Source organism: Nomia melanderi, chromosome 7, assembly GCF_051020985.1.
Source record: "Nomia melanderi isolate GNS246 chromosome 7, iyNomMela1, whole genome shotgun sequence".
NCBI classification, from domain to species: Eukaryota; Metazoa; Arthropoda; class Insecta; order Hymenoptera; family Halictidae; genus Nomia; species Nomia melanderi.
In genome coordinates, this window is record NC_135005.1 from 18,107,174 (window position 1) to 18,126,416 (window position 19,243).

At 40.9% G+C, this 19,243-nt stretch overlaps 3 protein-coding genes across 10 annotated transcripts in view; all 3 read right to left on the minus strand.

The window, feature by feature from the left end:
- Positions 1-760: 760 nt before the first annotated feature.
- Positions 761-4,772, minus strand: LOC116425058 (pyridoxal-dependent decarboxylase domain-containing protein 1). Its single transcript, XM_031972256.2, has 10 exons — positions 4,631-4,772; positions 4,325-4,510; positions 3,466-3,879; positions 2,974-3,255; positions 2,824-2,895; positions 2,504-2,740; positions 2,081-2,425; positions 1,708-1,993; positions 1,328-1,585; positions 761-1,254 (listed from the first exon to the last, which is right to left on the minus strand). The coding sequence occupies exons 1-10, from the start codon at positions 4,694-4,696 to the stop codon at positions 1,004-1,006; spliced, it is 2,397 nt and encodes a 798-aa protein (XP_031828116.1). The 5' UTR covers positions 4,697-4,772; the 3' UTR covers positions 761-1,003.
- A 747-nt stretch (positions 4,773-5,519) lies between these two features.
- mRpL12 (mitochondrial ribosomal protein L12) lies at positions 5,520-6,879 on the minus strand. The gene is made up of 4 exons (XM_031972254.2): positions 6,711-6,879; positions 6,303-6,546; positions 6,104-6,229; positions 5,520-5,991 (listed from the first exon to the last, which is right to left on the minus strand). Exons 1-4 carry the CDS (start codon positions 6,770-6,772, stop codon positions 5,875-5,877), a joined length of 549 nt encoding a protein of 182 aa, XP_031828114.1. The 5' UTR covers positions 6,773-6,879; the 3' UTR covers positions 5,520-5,874.
- A 571-nt stretch (positions 6,880-7,450) lies between these two features.
- step (cytohesin steppke) overlaps positions 7,451-19,243 on the minus strand; it is a 78,842-nt gene continuing 67,049 nt past the window's right edge. For all 8 annotated transcript variants that reach the window (XM_076369320.1, XM_076369317.1, XM_076369323.1 and 5 more), the window contains 4 exons: positions 18,247-18,358; positions 14,026-14,253; positions 12,984-13,053; positions 7,451-12,256 (listed from right to left, as the gene is read on the minus strand). In XM_076369320.1, coding sequence (XP_076225435.1) covers positions 12,169-12,256; positions 12,984-13,053; positions 14,026-14,253; positions 18,247-18,358 — 498 coding nt within the window. In that variant the 3' untranslated portion in view covers positions 7,451-12,168. The remainder of the gene's footprint in view (positions 12,257-12,983; positions 13,054-14,025; positions 14,254-18,246; positions 18,359-19,243) is intronic.

Sequence of the window (19,243 nt, forward strand, 5' to 3'; positions counted from 1 at the left end):
GATCACAATTTTGTGTGTGTCTCGTCGCAACCACTCATATATTGTGCTTTAGAAGAGAATAAAATTCGTGTCGCTGCGTAACAGCGTCGTTTGGAACGACGCGGCATTGCTGAGAAATAAATGCAGAGAAATTTTGTTGCGAGATTCACCCGAGAATACGTGTGCATTTAACGGAACGTAAACATTCTATTGCTAGAAACTTAATCACTTCGTTATATTTATTTTAATCTTTTATTTCTATTAGTAGATTGTTATGCACTGAATTGACTAAGGTCAGAGTCAATGACTTTTGAGATTGTGTCAAGAGATTGGCTTATGAGTAGACTGTAGATGTTTATATATTCATTATATTTCGTCATTTATTTCATTAAATTCTTGTGTGGGAAACAAAATTCTCGTTTTTATATTCAATCTTGCATTATAAAAAGAGAAGAGCAGAAACATTCAAGTTTCGTTTCATAGAAAAAGATTGATACCAGAGAGTATATCCTTGCAAATTTATAAAAATGTATGTACCTCTTAAACATCTACAGTCCAGTTACATAATAATATATCTTTGCTTATTGTGCTGCAAGAAATATTTGAATCGTTAGTAGCATTTGAAATACTACTTTGTCGAGTTCATTGAAAAAAGTTGTTACTTCTTATATCAGTCTAGTAAGTACACAAGCCACATTCGATAGTTCATACCAGAGCGTCCAAAACTAGAGCCTTGAATTAAAATAGGTAAAGAGAGAAGAATGCGGTTGATGGAACGTGATGAAGAAATAACGTAAAATACTTTATTCAGAATAGAATGACAAAGTAATGGCGTGTTTACCTCGATCGAGTTACCAAGCTCTTCGACGCATGCTTTAGGGACTAATGCTTTACTCTGCGAGTGTAAACTGTAGCTTCTGCAGGGAAATGTGCGACCATTTCACGTACAGTATTCTTCTGTCGCCAAGTCCGTACAGAACTTGGCTCTGAATTTCTGTTGATCAACAATGTTGCCTCATGTTTACTACGATTTCACCTCACCTGATTCCTCTTTGACCTGCGGGTGGGAGACAGCATTCGTTATTACAGAGATACTCTTGCCGCTTTGCAAGCTAGAATGGCTCGACGAGCGACTATGACTTTGACTCCCAGCGCCAACTGGTGTCTGTACTAAAGGCTGTGGAGGAGTTCTAGCACCAGATCCATTGATCACCGTTGTATTAGGTTGCAGTTGCATGTGATATTTGTATATATTCTCTGTACTCTCCACCACCCCTATATAAAAGCATTTCCATGTAACCTAATTCAAAATACGATAGCTATCTTGTACGAAAATTAGGATAGTCACCAGCTTGGAGATTTAGACTACGTCCACGCACTCCAGTCTCTTTCGACGGGGGGCTCCACCAATTGACAAAAGTTCCGACTACAGGTACATGCCTCAAAATACCTTCTTGCCATAATTTCTCTGCATTTTCCCTTTCTAAATCTGTCTGAGCTGCCTCGATGCCTCTTTTCACCACTTCCGATATAGTGTCCAATAACTTGGAACTAGCCTCCACCTCTTGGCCAACTTGTAGAACTAAAGACAGTAGCTCGGCAACGTCTGAAGAAAAATGATTTGCTACGATTATGAAATAGGGTACAATTGATTCTGTGACTAGAAGTGTACTTGAGGGTAGCTATATTATTTTGTATCGAATAATCTAACGCAAGGGTAATGATCACCTGTGTCTTGAGTAACCATTCCAAATCGTACACAGGCTAAACCGTCGCCACCTTCGCCTAAAGAAAATGCTGCATCTGTACTCCGCAAAGCTTCAACCAGTTGGGTATTTAATCTATTTAATTCCTCCTTTGCTTGGTCTGTCATAACATGAATCCAAGTAGGAGGAGCGTAGCGAACGCCGCCTAAACCCGCCCAACCTGGCATCTCTACTAAATGCAATGAATCATTTTCAGAAACTAACTTCACGAATGTTTCTTTGTGCTCCACTGTTGCCAGTAATATTTCCTGTTGAACGTACGATAAGAGTTGGCTTAGGGAACGTAATTAGCATGCACCGATAATCGCAGGCAACGATCAGACTCGTAAACTCACTATCTGCTGTTCCAGGCAAGCGACCACGTTATCAGTGTCCTCGGTTGATGGCGGTTGTTCCGGATTCTCTAACGGGCAAATGCGAATCGCGACTCCATGGTGTTCAATTTCACATAACTCTATTTGTACGTTTTCGATGTCTCTTTGAAGAATCTGTCCCAGCCATGAATTTAACTTGTCGTAATACGGAGGGACGCGTTCCGTTGCTTGGGGATCCCTGTTCGCAGGCACAAATTGGAACACTAGAGCACTGGCTACTGCCTCGAATAGTTGTGGATTGTTCACTGGGTTCGTTAGAAGCTCGTTTATCGTGTAGGAGCCAGTTTCACCTCCCGGTGGTTGACTCTAGAAAAATATATAAATATTGAACAATTACAGTTAGCACTCAAACGAAAAGTATCAAGCGTCTTCTTCAGAAATTACCAATATCCTTATGCAAGTAAATTTCTTGATTTTATTATACAATTCTTCCACAGCCAGAAAGCATCTTTTCAACCTGTTATGTACACCGTCCCGACCTAACGCTTGTAACGTAGCCCATAGGGGTAAAGTTGGCAAACGTCTTGACAGGGAATCTGCCATTAAGCCCGACACCAAAGATAAAGTCGTGTCCCTGGGAGTTGGTCGACCACCTTTAGTATCCGTTAATCTATACAATGTCTATGAATAAATTGAATTAAGGATAATGTTCTTTGCTTGAAGTATATCCGTCAACTTTCCTTTATATTCATTCAAAAGGATACAACTACGGGCAAAGACGGTATTCCAAGCCAGATGCCTAAGGGTAGTGTAATACTGTCCGCCACTTTTGAGGGCTGAAGCGTAAAAAATATATTCATATTGTACATGTAGTCAATGTTACATAAAAAACAAAAGGGACAACAATAACGTACCAAGTCCTTCGCCAAATTATTCAAGGCTAATGCAGCTAAAGAGTGCCCTCTGAGATGGAGCCAAACATTGTACTTGTCGCAAATTGCACGCAATCTAGCAATATTGTCGCAATGTCCTGTTAATACCGACCCCGCCTCAGCTAGTACGAGAAGCGGTGTCACGCTGTTCGATTGCGTGTCCTCGGCTAAGCGTCGCTCCAAGGCCGATACGTCCATACTATATCTTGATCCAAACATAGTATTATGGGGGATGGGTCTTACACACTGAAGCGGCAAAGAAAGCTGTAAAATACAAGACACATGTTCTCACATGTTACATTATATATAACAATTATACAAGAAGCAGAAAGGAAGATTTGGACTTGGCAATCTAAAGTAAATACGCTAGTGTAACATCAGGAGTAGATTACTTTGATAATTCATGAATGGTCACAGTTATCTTTATGTCCAATCTCTTAAGCTTTCATTAGTCGAGTACAAAGGGTTTCATACCTGTCTGCAGAGATGTTGAACCACGCCTACAGGCGCGGCTACAGAACTGTAAATTAAGGGCGGTGAAGCTGCAAGGGCTGTGAAACCCTCCTCCATGTATCGAGGATACTTTCGGTGCAGGGCTAACCTGGTTACCCTGACCAAACCTTCCAGGTGATCCTCGTGAAACGAGGAGGCACAGTCGACGAAACGAAAGATATGGCTTAGCCATCTTGTCGTGTCAGCAGCCAAACGACCGGCTAACTTCTGGGCATGCGATTTTGGAAGCGCGAGCGCATATGCGGAAACGGTATGTGTTATTAATGCTAATTTCGCTGATTCTGTTAATTTTGGCAGGGCAGTCACTTGGCTCGTTGCTGTTTCGGTTGAACCGTCCTCTGCTGCTTGTGGAGCGTCTTCATGAATCACTAGGTCCTGTAAATCATTAACGATTAGAGTTCAGTTTTAATCGAGTTGTAACATCTACCAGTGTCATTCATATAATACAATATTCTTAGTAACTTTCCTAATTTTAATAATTGATTACCAATTACACCTGTAGTTAATATATCATAGTAACTATGAATTACAAACAGTAGTTATCTTTCTCTATCCATAAAACATGTACACCTATGATTATTCGATTAAGCATCATTAGCAAGATTGATATACAATCTAACATCATAACAATTTTTCTAATATTTAAAAGAGTGCCGCCAGTTTATGGTTCTTCCGCGGCAATCAACCGATTCGTGGCAATCATTCGACCACGTGATGGCCGTTCACTGAGGATCACGGGCGCACAAGCCAATCGCGGAGGGGGTCCAACAGAAATAACCAATAGGCGTGAAGCAATGGCTTCTGCTAGCGTTGTATTTACCTGAATCAAAGTTAATATTTCGTCCGATGATTTCGACTGGGAAAGAAATCCCGACGGATTGTTCCAGGTAGTACCGCCGCCGTCTGCTGCTTTCTCAACAGCCTCCTCGAGCCTCGATATCACCTGCGAGGCTTGAAACTCCAATGCAGCGACTTCGTTCGACGCGGACCCACCTCCGGCACTGATCTGTCAAAATCACAGAAAATGTGACTTGGATTACGAGTCACTCGGATCACTATCTCTCTCGACACTTCGAAAGGCACTATTACGTTATCAAGCACTGTCCTGATCACGGCTGACACGAACCTCGAGTATATTTTGCGCTATACTTTCCATCGTCGCTTTATCGTTTGTGTCAGTCTCCTCGGCCATCGTGGCAGTAGTCGTCGTGGCGCAGTGCTGTCGCTACTTCGTCCCTGGATCAGTGCTTGTCCGGTGGAGCAAAAAAAAATTTCTCATATCCTTCCCCTCCTTCGAGGTCGAAGTAGATTTTCTATAATCGAACGCTTTTGAACTGCCGATTTCCGCATTCGTTGCCGATTTCCTTTCCGCTATTTTCTCAAATATAATTACTTCACGAGCAGAATCGGGATCACGGACGAAGATTATAAACGAAATTGTTACGGCCCTTATTTTATCGATACGACTGTTATCGCAGCGCCAGTTGTTGAATTTGTCGATTAACTTGAAACGTATTGTTTAGCATATAAATAAGCTTATCGAGCCATCTGTACTTTTAAACGTAGGAAAACGAGGAGCGAAACAATTACTGAAATTATTATGCAAAACGTGCCGGCACTAAAACGTGACTCGCAACAGTAGGAAAGTGTACGAGTTTGAAATATTAGTCGCTACAATTTATGTAGTTCGTTGATATCTAGCCGCTTAGTAATCTGAACACTTGTACACACAGTAACTTTATTTTATTCGAGTAAACGTACACTTTTCACTTGCGTAAACATCTGAAAATGTAGAGCAGTTCTTTTTATCGAAACGGAAGTAAAGATTGATAGTACTAGTGAATGTTAATTACATAGAGAACGAGATTAATGAAGGCGTTTAATCGGAGTCTTTATTCATTGCGATGGATTCTTATAAATTTTTATAGAAATACTATTAATTATGAACTAAATAAATAAACTAAAGCTTGTTCTTAAGAAATATATTATAACACACGAATGATAAAAGATAACGATTTATTAAGGATTTCACTTTATTAGTTTTTGGATTTAATACAATTTCAAGCATGATATTTTATGTACAAATATCTATGAATTAACTTAATTGTATACGTTTTTCGGTAGATTGAATGTTGCTAGAATAATACAGAAAGTAATGTGATAATTCACAAAAAGATAGAGATGTATAAAATGCGTCTAATAACTCCTTCCTGATTTGTAAAGTGTATGCTAATGGAAAAGACAGTTCTATCATAATACAAAATATGACATTTCCTTTTATGTTGGTCTTAACCATTTTAGAAGTTATTAAAAAATACTACCAGAGCTGTGATCTCTTAAATGAATATTTGTATAAGCTAATTTTTGTGATTAAACAATTTCCACAGTACCACCTGCATTTGTAAGCACCTCTTTCAACTTTTCTGCTTCCTCCTTTGAAATATCTCCTTGAACTACTGCTGGTGCACTTTCAACAAATTTCTTGGCCTACAAAAAATTAATAAAGTGAAAAAAAGAGATACATTAACCATCCCTTCCTCGATACTCAGGTTCCAAAGTAGGTCTTGTAAAATATTCAGAAATAAAATGAATATGTTACCTGTACAAGATTGCAGTCTGGCAATATATTCTTTATTTCTTTTATTATGCTAACTTTCTTTTTCTCATCGAAACCTGTTAACTTGACTGCAAATGAAGTTTGTACTATTTGTGGTTGTGCTTCTTCCTAAAATAGAACAATGATATATCATGTGTTTGTAAATATATAATCCTATTCGACAAGTATAGTTATAAAGTACCTCAGACTGTGCACCAGCAGCAACAAACCCACCCATGGGCATTACAGGTGCATCCGGTAAATTTAATCGTTTTTTCAACAAGTCGCTCAGCTGTGCGACTTCCACAAGATTTAAAGAAACAATTTGCTTGGCAATTTGGTCAATCTTAGAACTAACTTCTGGTTCATTGCTAGGTGCAACTGAAGGAGAAACTGATGAATCAGCAACATTAACAGTTGCAGCTGCCTCTGTTTGTTGGACAAGGCTAAAATAAAATGATTAATAAAGAAAAAGTGTAATGTCATTGCTGCTATTTAAGAGGTAATCAAAAGGTAACAAATTTTCCACACATTCTTCAAGAAAATAAGGTTATATAAACACGTTTTTCTTTTGTGCCGAACTATATATTTAGAAAGCGTTAACTCCTACCATTTATGGAATTGACGAATTTGATGAAGGTCTCGTCGAAAAGTAAATCGTAGTGAGTTCATTATGTTTGTTTTAATACAAGCACAACTTATTTTAATTACTTCGTTTACAACAACGAGCTAGGATCATAAGCTTGAAGAAACACGAAATGATGAGGATAGTTTGAACCTTCGATCCTGACATCTATCATCGATAAAGTTGGCAAGCCAACTTTACCATCGATAGGGAATCTTCTTGAAGGTGTTAATTAGAGTTCCATTTATCGTCTAAAATTTCTGAGGAAAATAGAACTCTAATTAACACCTTTAAGATTACAGAATTGGTTTATTCTGCGGACTATTTTTTAAAGTTTTTCGTCTTCCTTATCGATGGTAAACTTGACTCACCAACTTTATCGATCATAGATGTCAGGATTGAACGTTCAAACTATATCATTTCGTGTTAGTGTTAATTAGAGTTCCATTCCATAGAAATTTTAGGCGATAAATAGAACTCTAATTAACACTTTTAACACCTTCCAGAATTAGAGTGCCGAATGTCCTTTTTTGGCAATTCTTATAGCAGTATCTTAAAGTTCTGAGATGAAAAAGGGAACTCTAATTAACACTTTTAACACCTTCCAGAATTAGAGTGCCGAATCTCCTTTCTTGGCAATTTTTATAGCAGTATTTTAGAGTTCTGAGCTGAAAAAAGGGAACTCTAATTACTAGGAACTCAAATAAATGACCTTGACCTCCGAATACGTTTCTTACGAAATGGAAATATTTATTACGTTTAAATTAATACATATAAGGTCGTAGATACAGTAGACAGATCATTATGAATACATAACAGTTATCGAGTGTAAATAATATACAACGAAATGTACAAATCCTCTGTTATAAAGTACAATTATTTATACAATTCTCGGATTGAATTAAGTATCCTTACTAACACGCAAGTTCCGAGTTGCGTTTCCTTCGTCGAAATGTCCTTGTCGCAGTACGAAGCTTTCCCTTTATCATTAGAAAACTTCATTTTGATTATTGTTCTTCACGTGAATTTTACACGAGCACGATTTAATTAACGATTTAATTAGACTTCGTTGTGATACGCCAGTGTGTCTCCTCCCAAGCATCGATAACTCGATGCATTAGTAAGCGACGCTTAATTCACTCCTCCTAAATAGAATATAAATTATATTACATCAACTGACAAACAATCTTTCAAGGGAACATGACACGAGGGACGTTAACGAATTAACGGAGCGTATCGTCTAACCTAACTTTACACAACGATCCTAACGATTCGTGGACCAGTTCTCTTCTTTTTTTTCCTTTTTGTTTGTTTGTTTCTTTTTTATAGCTAAATTCGTTACTGCTAGCGCAGCGAATGTGGAAGCAAGGAAACTGTCCAACGCTTCATAGTTAAATATTAACGGATAAACAATGACCATAAATACACCTTGAACGTTCAGTGATCTTGCAGGCAGTAGAAAACGAGGGAGAAATGATTCTGTACAAAGTTGATCCAAGGACGGGTCGATGGCCACGAAAATTAAATTGTCTGTCGAACGGTCACACCAAATGTGAAACGGCGCGCGTTTCCACGGGAAACTATTTACGGATACAAATTCACCGTTGGGTCGTTTTCGATACTATCATAAATACACAGCGTGACATTAAAAAACTTATCCTCTATTTTTATTCTTTGCCCTATAATTATTTCTGCGTTTCGTTATTGTAATGTATCGTAATAAGGCGTTTTCGATGTCCAACATTTCCTTGTACGTACACAGCAAAATGAACATAAAACCGTTGATACTTTGTTGTGTTACCTCCCACATGCACACAAGACGGATCCGCTGTTACGACTAGCTTGAACAAGATCTCAAAGGCACCCGCATCTTCTTATTCCTTTCTTTCTTGTTTGTTTTGTTTCTTTTTCTTCCGTTTCATTGTGAATCGGTATACAATGAGGGATAAAAGCATTCGTTTGCCTGGTTTCAACGATTCCATGGTTGCTGAACTTATGTCCTTAACCCTTTGCTGTCCAAAGTGCTCTTCATTTCTCAGTTTGAGGTTCACGTCGACGTTCATTCAATTACAGCTTGATACGACGCTCTATTTATTTATTCAAGAATACTTGGGGTCATTGAAGTGTTACCTTTGAATGGTACAATTGTGGTACTATAAATAAATATAGAAAAATTGTTGAAACAGGTTGAGGTTGCAATAATGTCATAGGACTGCTAAGGGTTAAATCTGTTTATGATGACAAAGGCTGGTAATGACTGGAGTTATTAAATGTTCTAGTAGTAGAGTAAGAAAATAAAGGGACCATACTTTTATGAAGTTTGCACGTAATACAATAAAATGAAAACTTGAACAGAAAGAACTGAAGCTTTTATTTTATTCTATATTATCGTGACCCCTTCATAGAGGAAATTACTATGTTCCTAGAAAATATAAATACTTCTGTCCCTCAATGTATAATGCCTCTCAACAATCCTTGTTGTTACTGGATTTCGTTTATGTAAATATCTCTTCATCACGTTTTATTTGCAGCACTAAGCAAGAACTAGATCACTGATAAATTAATTCACATTTGATTGGCGTTATATATAAAAGTAACAACGAATTGTTCAAACTAGAATTAATTTATAAATTTGTATAATCGTGAAAATATATATACATATTTATAAGTAAAGGATTTTTCTCTAGAAAGTATGTACAAATAAAATATAATGAAGAATGATCGGTGCCAAACAAGGCACTACCATGTCAACGTGGATCATTGAGAGTCACTGTACGAAACACGACGGTAATTTAAGCTTACTAAGATCCAAGGTAACTGTGAAATTGGAAGGTATCTACATTTAGAAAGTTCTTAGTCGGAAAACGGACCTGTAGATTTTCTTACACTACAAACGAGGAAATTATAGCGAGTATGATGATGCACTATAGAGTACAAAGGAATATTGAAAACTTCTGGTACATCGGTCGACTAATCTGAGACACGTTCCTGATAAAAAAAAAAAAGAAACAGTTTTACGAATAACATTGTGACTAGTAATAATGAATATACTTTGAATTATCGAAAGGCTATTATTATCCAAAGAGACCATTATCAAATTGAATTAAGAGAAAATTGTCTCAAAAGTCTGCTGTTGTATCCTATCTGCTCTCCGTCTAGAGTTTACTAATTAATGAAGACGAGAAAGTAACTTGGAAATATATTCGTGCGAGTTTCTTTACCTGGAATAACATTGTCAAGTAATATTCACTGTCGGTCGAAAAGTATGGGCCATGATTTACAATCGTGGAAAATGAAAATAGCCTCGTGGAAACGATACGAACGATAATAAGAAAATTAATTTGCTAGGAAGAAATTCGTAGTGTAAAAAATATTACCCTAGTGACAAGAGAAATATTGAGCGACAATAATGAATTTCATATGACAGTATATATTGCTATCGTGTCAAGAATATTAAATGGTTACGTGTAATGCAGATATAAATGAATTATGTAACATTTAATTCTCGACTAACAGCAATATTTCAGATGGTCCCATACTTTTGGCCAGTAATATATTTTCAACTCCGGTATCAGTTACATGAAATTAGTCTGAACTGCTGGATCTTCAGGCTGATTCGGAATTGCAAATACTGTTCCAGGGATGCAGGCTCTTAATTGGATCTTATCAAGTTACTAATTTTTCTTGCTTTTAACTTTCTTGCCCTATCGCAACTAATTATATTGCAATATGTATAATATGTATATATATAATGTCCGAAGCTATATGCCTCGCGCCGCAATATGTATATTTATATATATATATATTTATATGTATATATTCATATTTATATATATATAAATATATGTATATCCAAACGAAAGGAAAACGATATCGTTCTATCCTACAGTCGCGTTAATTGGCTAATCATGCCGTACTTACAAACCGTACGATAATGTACAGTCCAAGATAATTTCTGGCATATCAAGGAAACATATTACCTAGTCTTATCTACACACGCTTCATTTTCGTTTTCAAATAAATACACGACTATCACATTAATACACGCGTCTCACCGATTCGCTCTCGCGTCTGCAACGCCGAATACGGGCATCGCTTAAAGGACATTCGTTTCTTCCCCGACGACACTGACGACACAGCTACGAATTTCAGTAATTCTAAAACGAGAAACCTGAAATTGATCAGCTCGACCGGCGTTATCTCTACGGGGTTCACTAACTCTCTTCTCGGAATATCAATTTATCAAAATGATGCGTTAAAAATTTACTAATCGCATGGACGGGTTTTAATTTCCTAGATATGGATGTTCACAAACGAACGGACGTGGAGAACGCTCTTAGAAAATCGATCGTCAACGATACAACACCCAGAAACCGATGTCCTCTGAAGCAATGGTACCGGCCTCAGCCGCGAGTCATTGTTCCACGCCAGATTTCTTGTACCCCCCGTCGTCCCGTCAGCAAAACCCGTGCAAACGATACAAAATACAAGGTCTGCGATTAATTCGATAAAGCTGCCCGGAAATGAGAAGCCCCTCTTCCTAACGTCTCCTTTCCATTTCCTATCTCCCCGCTCGATAAGCTACACGCGTTACGCTCGATCAGAGACACTCAGTTTCGTCATTACGGGAGAACGACGGTACGAGGATATTTCAACGAAAAAAATGAAGATCCGCGTCTCTCGTATTTGGCCCTCTACCCGACCATCATCCACGATGACCGCAACTACGGATCCTGTTCTCGAACGTGTACAACAATTTAACCGTTACGTTGATAACCAACATTCTCCATCAACAGGGTACCACCTCTTGTCTCTCTTCAGCTCTGACCTCACCTGTCAACAGCGTACCAAGTACTAATTACACGAGCAGCCGCTAAACAAGTAAACGAACTCTCAGCTAGTGATTCTCTCTCTACTCCGACTACCGGACTACAGTGTCCGTCAGAGGCGGGTGCTCGAGTGCAACGGTTATCCAAGAAACATGGGTACCCGGTTATCGACACAAGGGTTAACGCGTTTTCTCGCCTCTCGCAGGGCGACGCTCTCGAGCGTACCTCCGGATTCATTGAAATAATAACGCGTGTCTCTAGGCCCCTAAAGCGCAGCTCGTTCTTATCGGAGAACGCAACGGCGTACGGCTCTCAGTCAAATGGCATCGTCTTTTCTTCTAAAAGGTCTTTCCAGCTCCGCGCTCGAGTACGACCAGCCTGGCGCGCCGACGACGGTGTCTAATAGTCGTCGTCACAGGGCGGTCTCGGGAACAAGTATACTCATTCTGCGGGATCCTCTCGGGCACGCGTTCGTTCCTCCGACGGACCTCCCTCCGCGTCCGGTTACGTTTGATTGTACTTCCACGATCCTGTGCCCCGACCGTGCAGGCTCGTGAACAGACAGTCTTGTGTCTCGCCAAAGCTTCTCGACGAAGCCGTGTCCAAGGCGGCGCTTAGCTCTTCGAGTGCACGTTCGTCTTCTGCGCTTTCTTCTTCCTCGCCGCCAGCATGTCGTAGAACGGATTGTGCGATATGCTTTGCCTGTAACAGAGAAATCTCATCAACCTCTTGTGCTTTGTCATTTATGTCTTAACTAGGATCAACTACTGTGTCGTTAACTAGTAATCAACTACCCAGCAGAGAAATTCGAGTGTTCAAAGTTTTGTTGGGACTCTGAGACTACTTTTTTCAGTAATTTCGTAAAGCATCTGCTATCTTTTCAATAACTGTAAGAGTCATTTTCATCCATTCGGTGGTTAATAATTCACTAGGAAAAGAATTTTGATTATTCTACTCATGTTCATTCCAAAGGTTGTTGATAATACAAAAGTGATACTGAATTTATATAAGAGAACGACCCTTGATCACACGATACTGTAGGTCAAGGGGTTAAAGGTAAATCTACTAACTAGTCGATGGTAATTTACCGACGCATCATGTTATCATCGGTAAGTCTAGTAACAGAGACGCCAGCCTAACGAATGACTGGAATTTCTACGAAAATAGACTGCCTCTAGCTGCTTTTTATAAAACGAGGATATTATACTTCATACTCGAGACAGGTCTCGGTGTTTGAAACGAATTTAAATCCCCCAGACAAAGTTGTGAGATAATTGCACAGGGGATTCCCCACGCGTACGCGGTCCCCTCTTTTCTATTAAAAGGTTCACGGCAGCGTGGAAACGCAGCGGCTAGAGGTAGCGGCGTGGCCTCGAGGTTTCTCTCTCCCCTCGATTATTCGCGGACCGAAACGCAATACACGACTTACCGCACGCACTTGATCCATTCTTCCTTCTCCTCGTCCGTGGCCGCAGACATTCTGTACACGGTGTGCTTACCTGCAATAAGCGGGAGTAACGGTTAAAGGCGCAGGGTCCTGGGCGTAATTACAGGCGCGCGGGGCGACGCGACGCGAAACAGAGTTGCGTTAAATGGCGGGCTAACGCGCGCGCGCGCGCGACGTGAGAAAAAGATACTTCGTTCCCAACGTTTCTCGCTCTGTTCCGACGTGCCCTTTTTTTCCTTTGACTTCCATCAACTGAAACGCACATTGCGCTGGCCCGAGCACGTGAGAACGGAACGGTTTCACTCGGGGCTCGAAGAAGACATTGCGAACGGTTTTCAACAGTTCAACTGTAACGTTGAATAACGTGGTACTAAATGAATATTTGGACCAGAGTCTGCTATTTTGATAGATGTTTCTTATGATAGCTTCTAGCTTTAGGAATTATTTGCAATTGAACAATGACTCTATTTTGTCAAGAATACCACTGGAAGCTATTTTGATAGAAGACGTTTCTTATGATAGCTTCTACCTTTAGGAATTGTTTGCAGTTTAACAATTACTCTATTTCAGCAAGAATACCACTGGAAGCTATTTTGATAGAAGACGTTTCTTATGATAGCTTCTAGCTTCAGGAATTATTTGCAATTGAACAATGACTCTATTTCAGCAAAGATTACCACTGGAAGGTCAGTTTCTCTATAGAACCTCCAAGATCGAAATAAAAGAACGTCAATTCTTCCAGAGAAGCAAACGGAACGAACTACAAATTTTACAGAAGCATACTTCCCAGCGCAAGAAGTTAAACTTCGAACCTCCAAGATCGAAATAAAAGAACGTCAATTCTTCAAGAGAAGCAAACGGAACGAGCTACGACGAGCACCCGCGAAGCTAGTGTTAATTATCGTCGCGCCTCAGTCGTCGAGCGGAAGCCGGCAATCGTTCGTCGCATTGCGGGTCAGAAGATCGCGCGTTGATTAATTCCCATCCCGTGGCCGGGAGGGCGGCGGCGGTGGTAGCGGCGTACCTTCGACGACTTTTCCCTCGCTGTCGGTCTTGCACGCCTTGATGAACTCGGATCCGGCGGCGTACAGCTCGAAGCAGTGCGGTTTGTGCCGGTCCTGCACCTCCCTGACCTGAATGTTCTCCAACGGTATGATGCCCCGTGGCTCCTTGTCCGTGGTGTACTCGAAGTAGTACAGACAGTTGTCGTTCAGTATGAACCATCGCCTCTTCCAGCTCTTGTAGCGTCCGCCTGGAACAGCGAGCGGCCCGTATGTAGCTGAGGATCGTTGCACCGGTCAAAGACTCGTTATTTACCTGCTGTCTCCGTCAGGGCAGCAGAGGGACAAAGCGATCCGATATAAGAATAAGTAGGCACAGAACGCTACCGAACGATCAGTCGACTTCGCCGGGGTGCGGTTACACAACCACGGGAACTAACGACTCCCAAACGTTCTCGTCCTTTCACTTTCCTCTCTTCTTCTTTCTCTCCGTTTCGTGTCTTTCTTTCTTTTCTCTCCCGATCCTACAGGCGGAGGACTACCACCGTCGTGAATGTCGCCCGGTGATTCACCGAGGCTCCAACCGGAGACACGAAATACCTGGGCGCCCCTATCTCCCGAACTGCTGACAGTATCCTCGGAATGCATCCGAATAATGCTGAAAACATCCGAGCGATCCGGGACGCCCGGTAGACCTTCGAGAGTTTGGGAGACGATGTTCCGGGACGTTCTCACTCGTACCTTTGTGGCGGAATTTTAAATAGTCCTTTCACCTTTCGACCGTCTCGACCCGGCTCTGCCGGGACGTTCGATGAAGATCGCTTAGCGGATTTTGTATTTTACAGGCAATGTTTCTGTGTATGTTTGTCGGTTTATTTATCGATGGAGTTTCGTGGATGTTATGTTGGTTTAGAGCTTTAGAAGTTTGCTGTGCGAGAATTCTGTCGATTTTTACTTGGTTAGATAGTGTGTTAATTTTGATCAGCTCGCGAGTTGTTCATTTGAGTAATTGAAACGCTGATCCGCTAAGGTCAACTTCATCGCGAGCACTACCAGCAGAACCGGCAGTGAAACGCTTCGCGGAGCGTGAAGTCCGAATCTGACATGGATTAACCCTTTGCGGACGAGGATTCCTTGAAGTACGGAAAACGGTCAGCTGATGAAGCTAAATTATATATTGCTTAGATAATTGAACTAAGGAAACTACGTACTGGCGTCTTGTTGTTCGAGCAATTGAATCATTCGTTTGCCAATTAGCGTTTCAAATATGAAAATTTAAAATATTCAAACCTTCGGCGGAGCAAGTTTTGAATCCTACAAAGTAAAAGGAGCTATGCATCGAGCTTTTATGCGAATAATTACATAGTGTTGTCTCTATACCTTCAGTATGAAAGTTTGAAAAATTCCGCGGTTCGTCCTCAAAGGATCAAGTATAATAACGTTACTCGACCCCTTGTCTTACGGTTTTTACAAGCATACATCAGATTTACTTAATCACTAACCACTTGCGCTGGAAATTCAGAAATTTGGCAAAGTCTGCGATGAATTTTCTTCTTACCTATTTTTCTGATACGTACACTTATTTCATTTGTTAATCATTCTATATACAGTGATACATTTCGAGGTAACAGGCGTAATGCAACAAGATTATCCACGTGAAAGACATCATCGAGAATTTTCGGATAGAAGCGTCTCGACGTCTTTCCAGCGCAAGTGGTTAACGAACCGAGTAAAAAATAATTACCGTTAAAGCATTCTTTTCTTGACTCTCGGTAGTTAAAGAACAATGGTAATCACATTATAAGACAGAGGGTCAAAGTGCATCTCGTTCGTTCACACCGTCATCAGCGACGTCGCCCGTACGCGATAACCGATAAACATTCCTCCCCTGTTTTGTCCGCTTTAAAAATAGACGTTCGCTATTCAAAATCCCGCCACACCTTTCAACCACGAACCCAACCCAACAGCACCACGTTCAACCCTTTACAGGCGACGAATCGAACGACGCTCTTTCCCATTCACGGATTGATCTCGGCCGGCGATCGATCGAGGAACGCGACAGGATCTTAGTATCGCGCATCCGCATCCTGCTGCCACCCGCATGTCACGGAAGCGATGCGTATCGCTTTACGCTCGGTGGGTGGTGCCCCGGCTCCTCGAACGAGATGGATCATACGAGGAGAGTTAGGGGAGGAAAGGGAGCGTCCGGAGGCGAGTGGGCTTAAGTGCTCGGGAAATGAAACAAATGGAAAGTGAATTACAGTATTGGGAGGATTGTAGTCGGGGTTGCGAACGAGAGAGTTTTGATGGTAGTTGGCTGCTGCACCCTTTGTTTCCAAATTTTTTAGAATTTACTGTGTCATTGACACTTCCTTGTTTGTTCTATGTTTTATGATAGAGATGTTAACCGTTAACCCTTAGCAGTCCTATGTCGAGTCAGACATTCTATTTTATTGCAACCTTTACTTGTTTTAATAATTTTTTCTACATTTATTTGTAGCGTCACAACTGTACCGTTTAAAGGTAACATTTCAGTGACTCCCAAATATTCTTGAATAAATAGAGCATCACGTTAACTTCGGACCGCACAGGGTTAACCCTTTGCACTCGACAGTATTTTTCATGACAAATATTCGTTACTCTCTGACTAAATAATACAACACAATTGATTATATTATATAAGTTAAGTGCTCTCGAGTGCAAAGGGTTAATTTTTCTGCGTACACACCTACTTCCGCATTTTTGCTAAATATCCACAAAAGTTTAGCATCCAAACGATTAATACCGATTAAAATCTACAATATCAACATAAGATACTCGTATCGTTTCAATCTCAACCATCGACCCCAATGATCCTTCGATCAACTTCAACTTCTACTTATTTCCTTCTCTAACCCTCTTCATACCCACTCCACATTTACACTCTTCTACCGATATCGATTAAAATCTACAATATCAACACAAGATACTCGTATCGTTTCAATCTCAACCATTAACCCCAATGATCCTTCGATCAACATCAACTTCTACTTATTTCCTTCTCTAACCCTCTCCATACCCACTCCATATTTACACTGTTCTACCGTACTTCCTCCAGCCGTCTCCCATAAGCCCCCACCGCCCTGGCCATGAATCAAAGGACCGTTAAATAAATTACCCTCATCATCGGCCTGCAAGGAAACGACGCAAGACGCGTTAGTTACCCAGGAAACGAAACAAACGAACGGAAACAAATGGACCTCCGCGACTACTCGATAATTTCTTCGTCCGCGGTGCTGCTCCAACCACGCGCCTCCATCTGGAACCTCTCTCGGCCCTCCAGCGGGACTCGGCTACCATTTATTATCGGATTAACCGGCCGATGTTCCCGTTTTTCATGCTCCTCGTATGACCCATTAAAACAACGCACCGAGAACGAGCCCCGGGGCGCGTCGATTCCGGCGAATAAGGAGGAACGACGTCCGCGGCTCCATAAAGGGTTGATGAAGACATTAACCCTTTGCACTCGAAAGCTGCCTCTCGCTCGCCACTCGATTGGTGCATGAAAATTGTAAATTTCTTATTTAAATCTCCAGTAATCTGTCAATACTTGAAGCGTGGAAATGAAATATTGTTCCACTCATTTTGTCAATAGATTCCTCGTTAACCCTCCATGGCCCGAATTTTTGTTCATAACAAAATCTATGCAAAATCAATAAATATCCGCATACGAATACGAATTAATGCATTGAATAATTTCAATAGTTTCAAACGAATATATTCTGTAACCTTCAAGTCGCAACGACATTAAACTTTCTCGCCTGAGCGTATGAAGGTTCAAGTCAACTGATTACTTTATTTTATTCATCATTTTCGGTGCAAAATGAAGTAAATCAACAAGATGTCAATATACTGATATGACTTCAAAGTTACACGAGCCTGCAGAGGGTTAAGTTAGTTTGAAAAAATGTGATCTACATCTCAGAGAAATGAATCGAATATTTCTAGTGACAAACTTTTCGAGTGCAAAGGGTTAATGTCTCCATTCATCCGGATCACGGGAATTTCTCACGCGAGAATGCGGCCCGCGACATTCTACGGTCAAGCCGCGCCTCGCCGGCATTCTTTCCGCGGCCACACAAAATCTCTCTCTCTCTCTCTTTCTCTTCCTTTCGTGCCTCTCAGATCACACCGGGTCAAAAGGTGCACGGGACCACCAGGTGGAAACACGTCGATCGAATTTTCCGCGGGACGAGCAGCTTTACCTTGCTTCCAGAGCCAGCCTTCCTTGTCCGGGTTGAAGAAGGTGTGCATCAAGTCGTTCCCGTCGTCCTCCGGTATCTTGAACGGCTCCGTTTTTATGCTTTCGTAGAGACTCTGCGGAACAAAGGGGATATCTGGCTTTAGAATTGGGCGTGCGGTATTTAAATGGTTCTTTTTTGATGCTGTCGCCGCCGTGTCGCTGGGAGCAGTTGGGTGGAGTAAGTTTTTGCATGGATTTGGAAGTGAGTTCTCTCGAATGTCGATGTTAGACCTGGTTTCGATTGGTTTTCGTTAGATGTACGTTGAATGTGAGATTCTAGTCGAATGAAGCGTAGATTGTTGTTCGGTATGGATTAGATGTAATATTGCGTCAACGCGAGTGAAGTATGAGATTTTAATTTTGATTTTATTCCAATATTTCACGTATCGAGGCGTTACACAAAGTTCAACATTAAATATCATATTTTATAGTTTTACCGTATGAAATCAAGTGATGACTGAGAGTCACCTCCCGAGTGAAAAGGGTTAATATAGTCGTCGCCGATCGAATGATTTACCAGTGATCCTCCGCGATGTTCGTTCGCAACGATAATACCAGTGTCTAGTAATAGATTCGTTAATTTACGTATTTACGGTTCAGCGAGATTAAGTATTCGGAGCGGCCGAGGTAAAAGGAGGATAATGAGTGCAGGGGAATACCGGAGGAAACGAAGGCCCCGCGTAAATACTGAAACAGATTTTATAACACACAGAAAACGATTAACGGTCGGGGAAATTCCCACTTTCCGGGATACAAATCGTGAGCGTCGATGGAATTAATAACCCAAACGGTATTCAACTTAGCACTCCATAATTTATAACGTAATTTCCGCTGTAATTTGTTTCCCCTCGGGGGCAACGCAATGAAATGGAAGTTTTAGAGCCGATATGAAATCTAATCGAGCAACTGTTAATAATGTAATGAAATCAATTAGTCTTAGCCTCGACAGAGCACTTTAT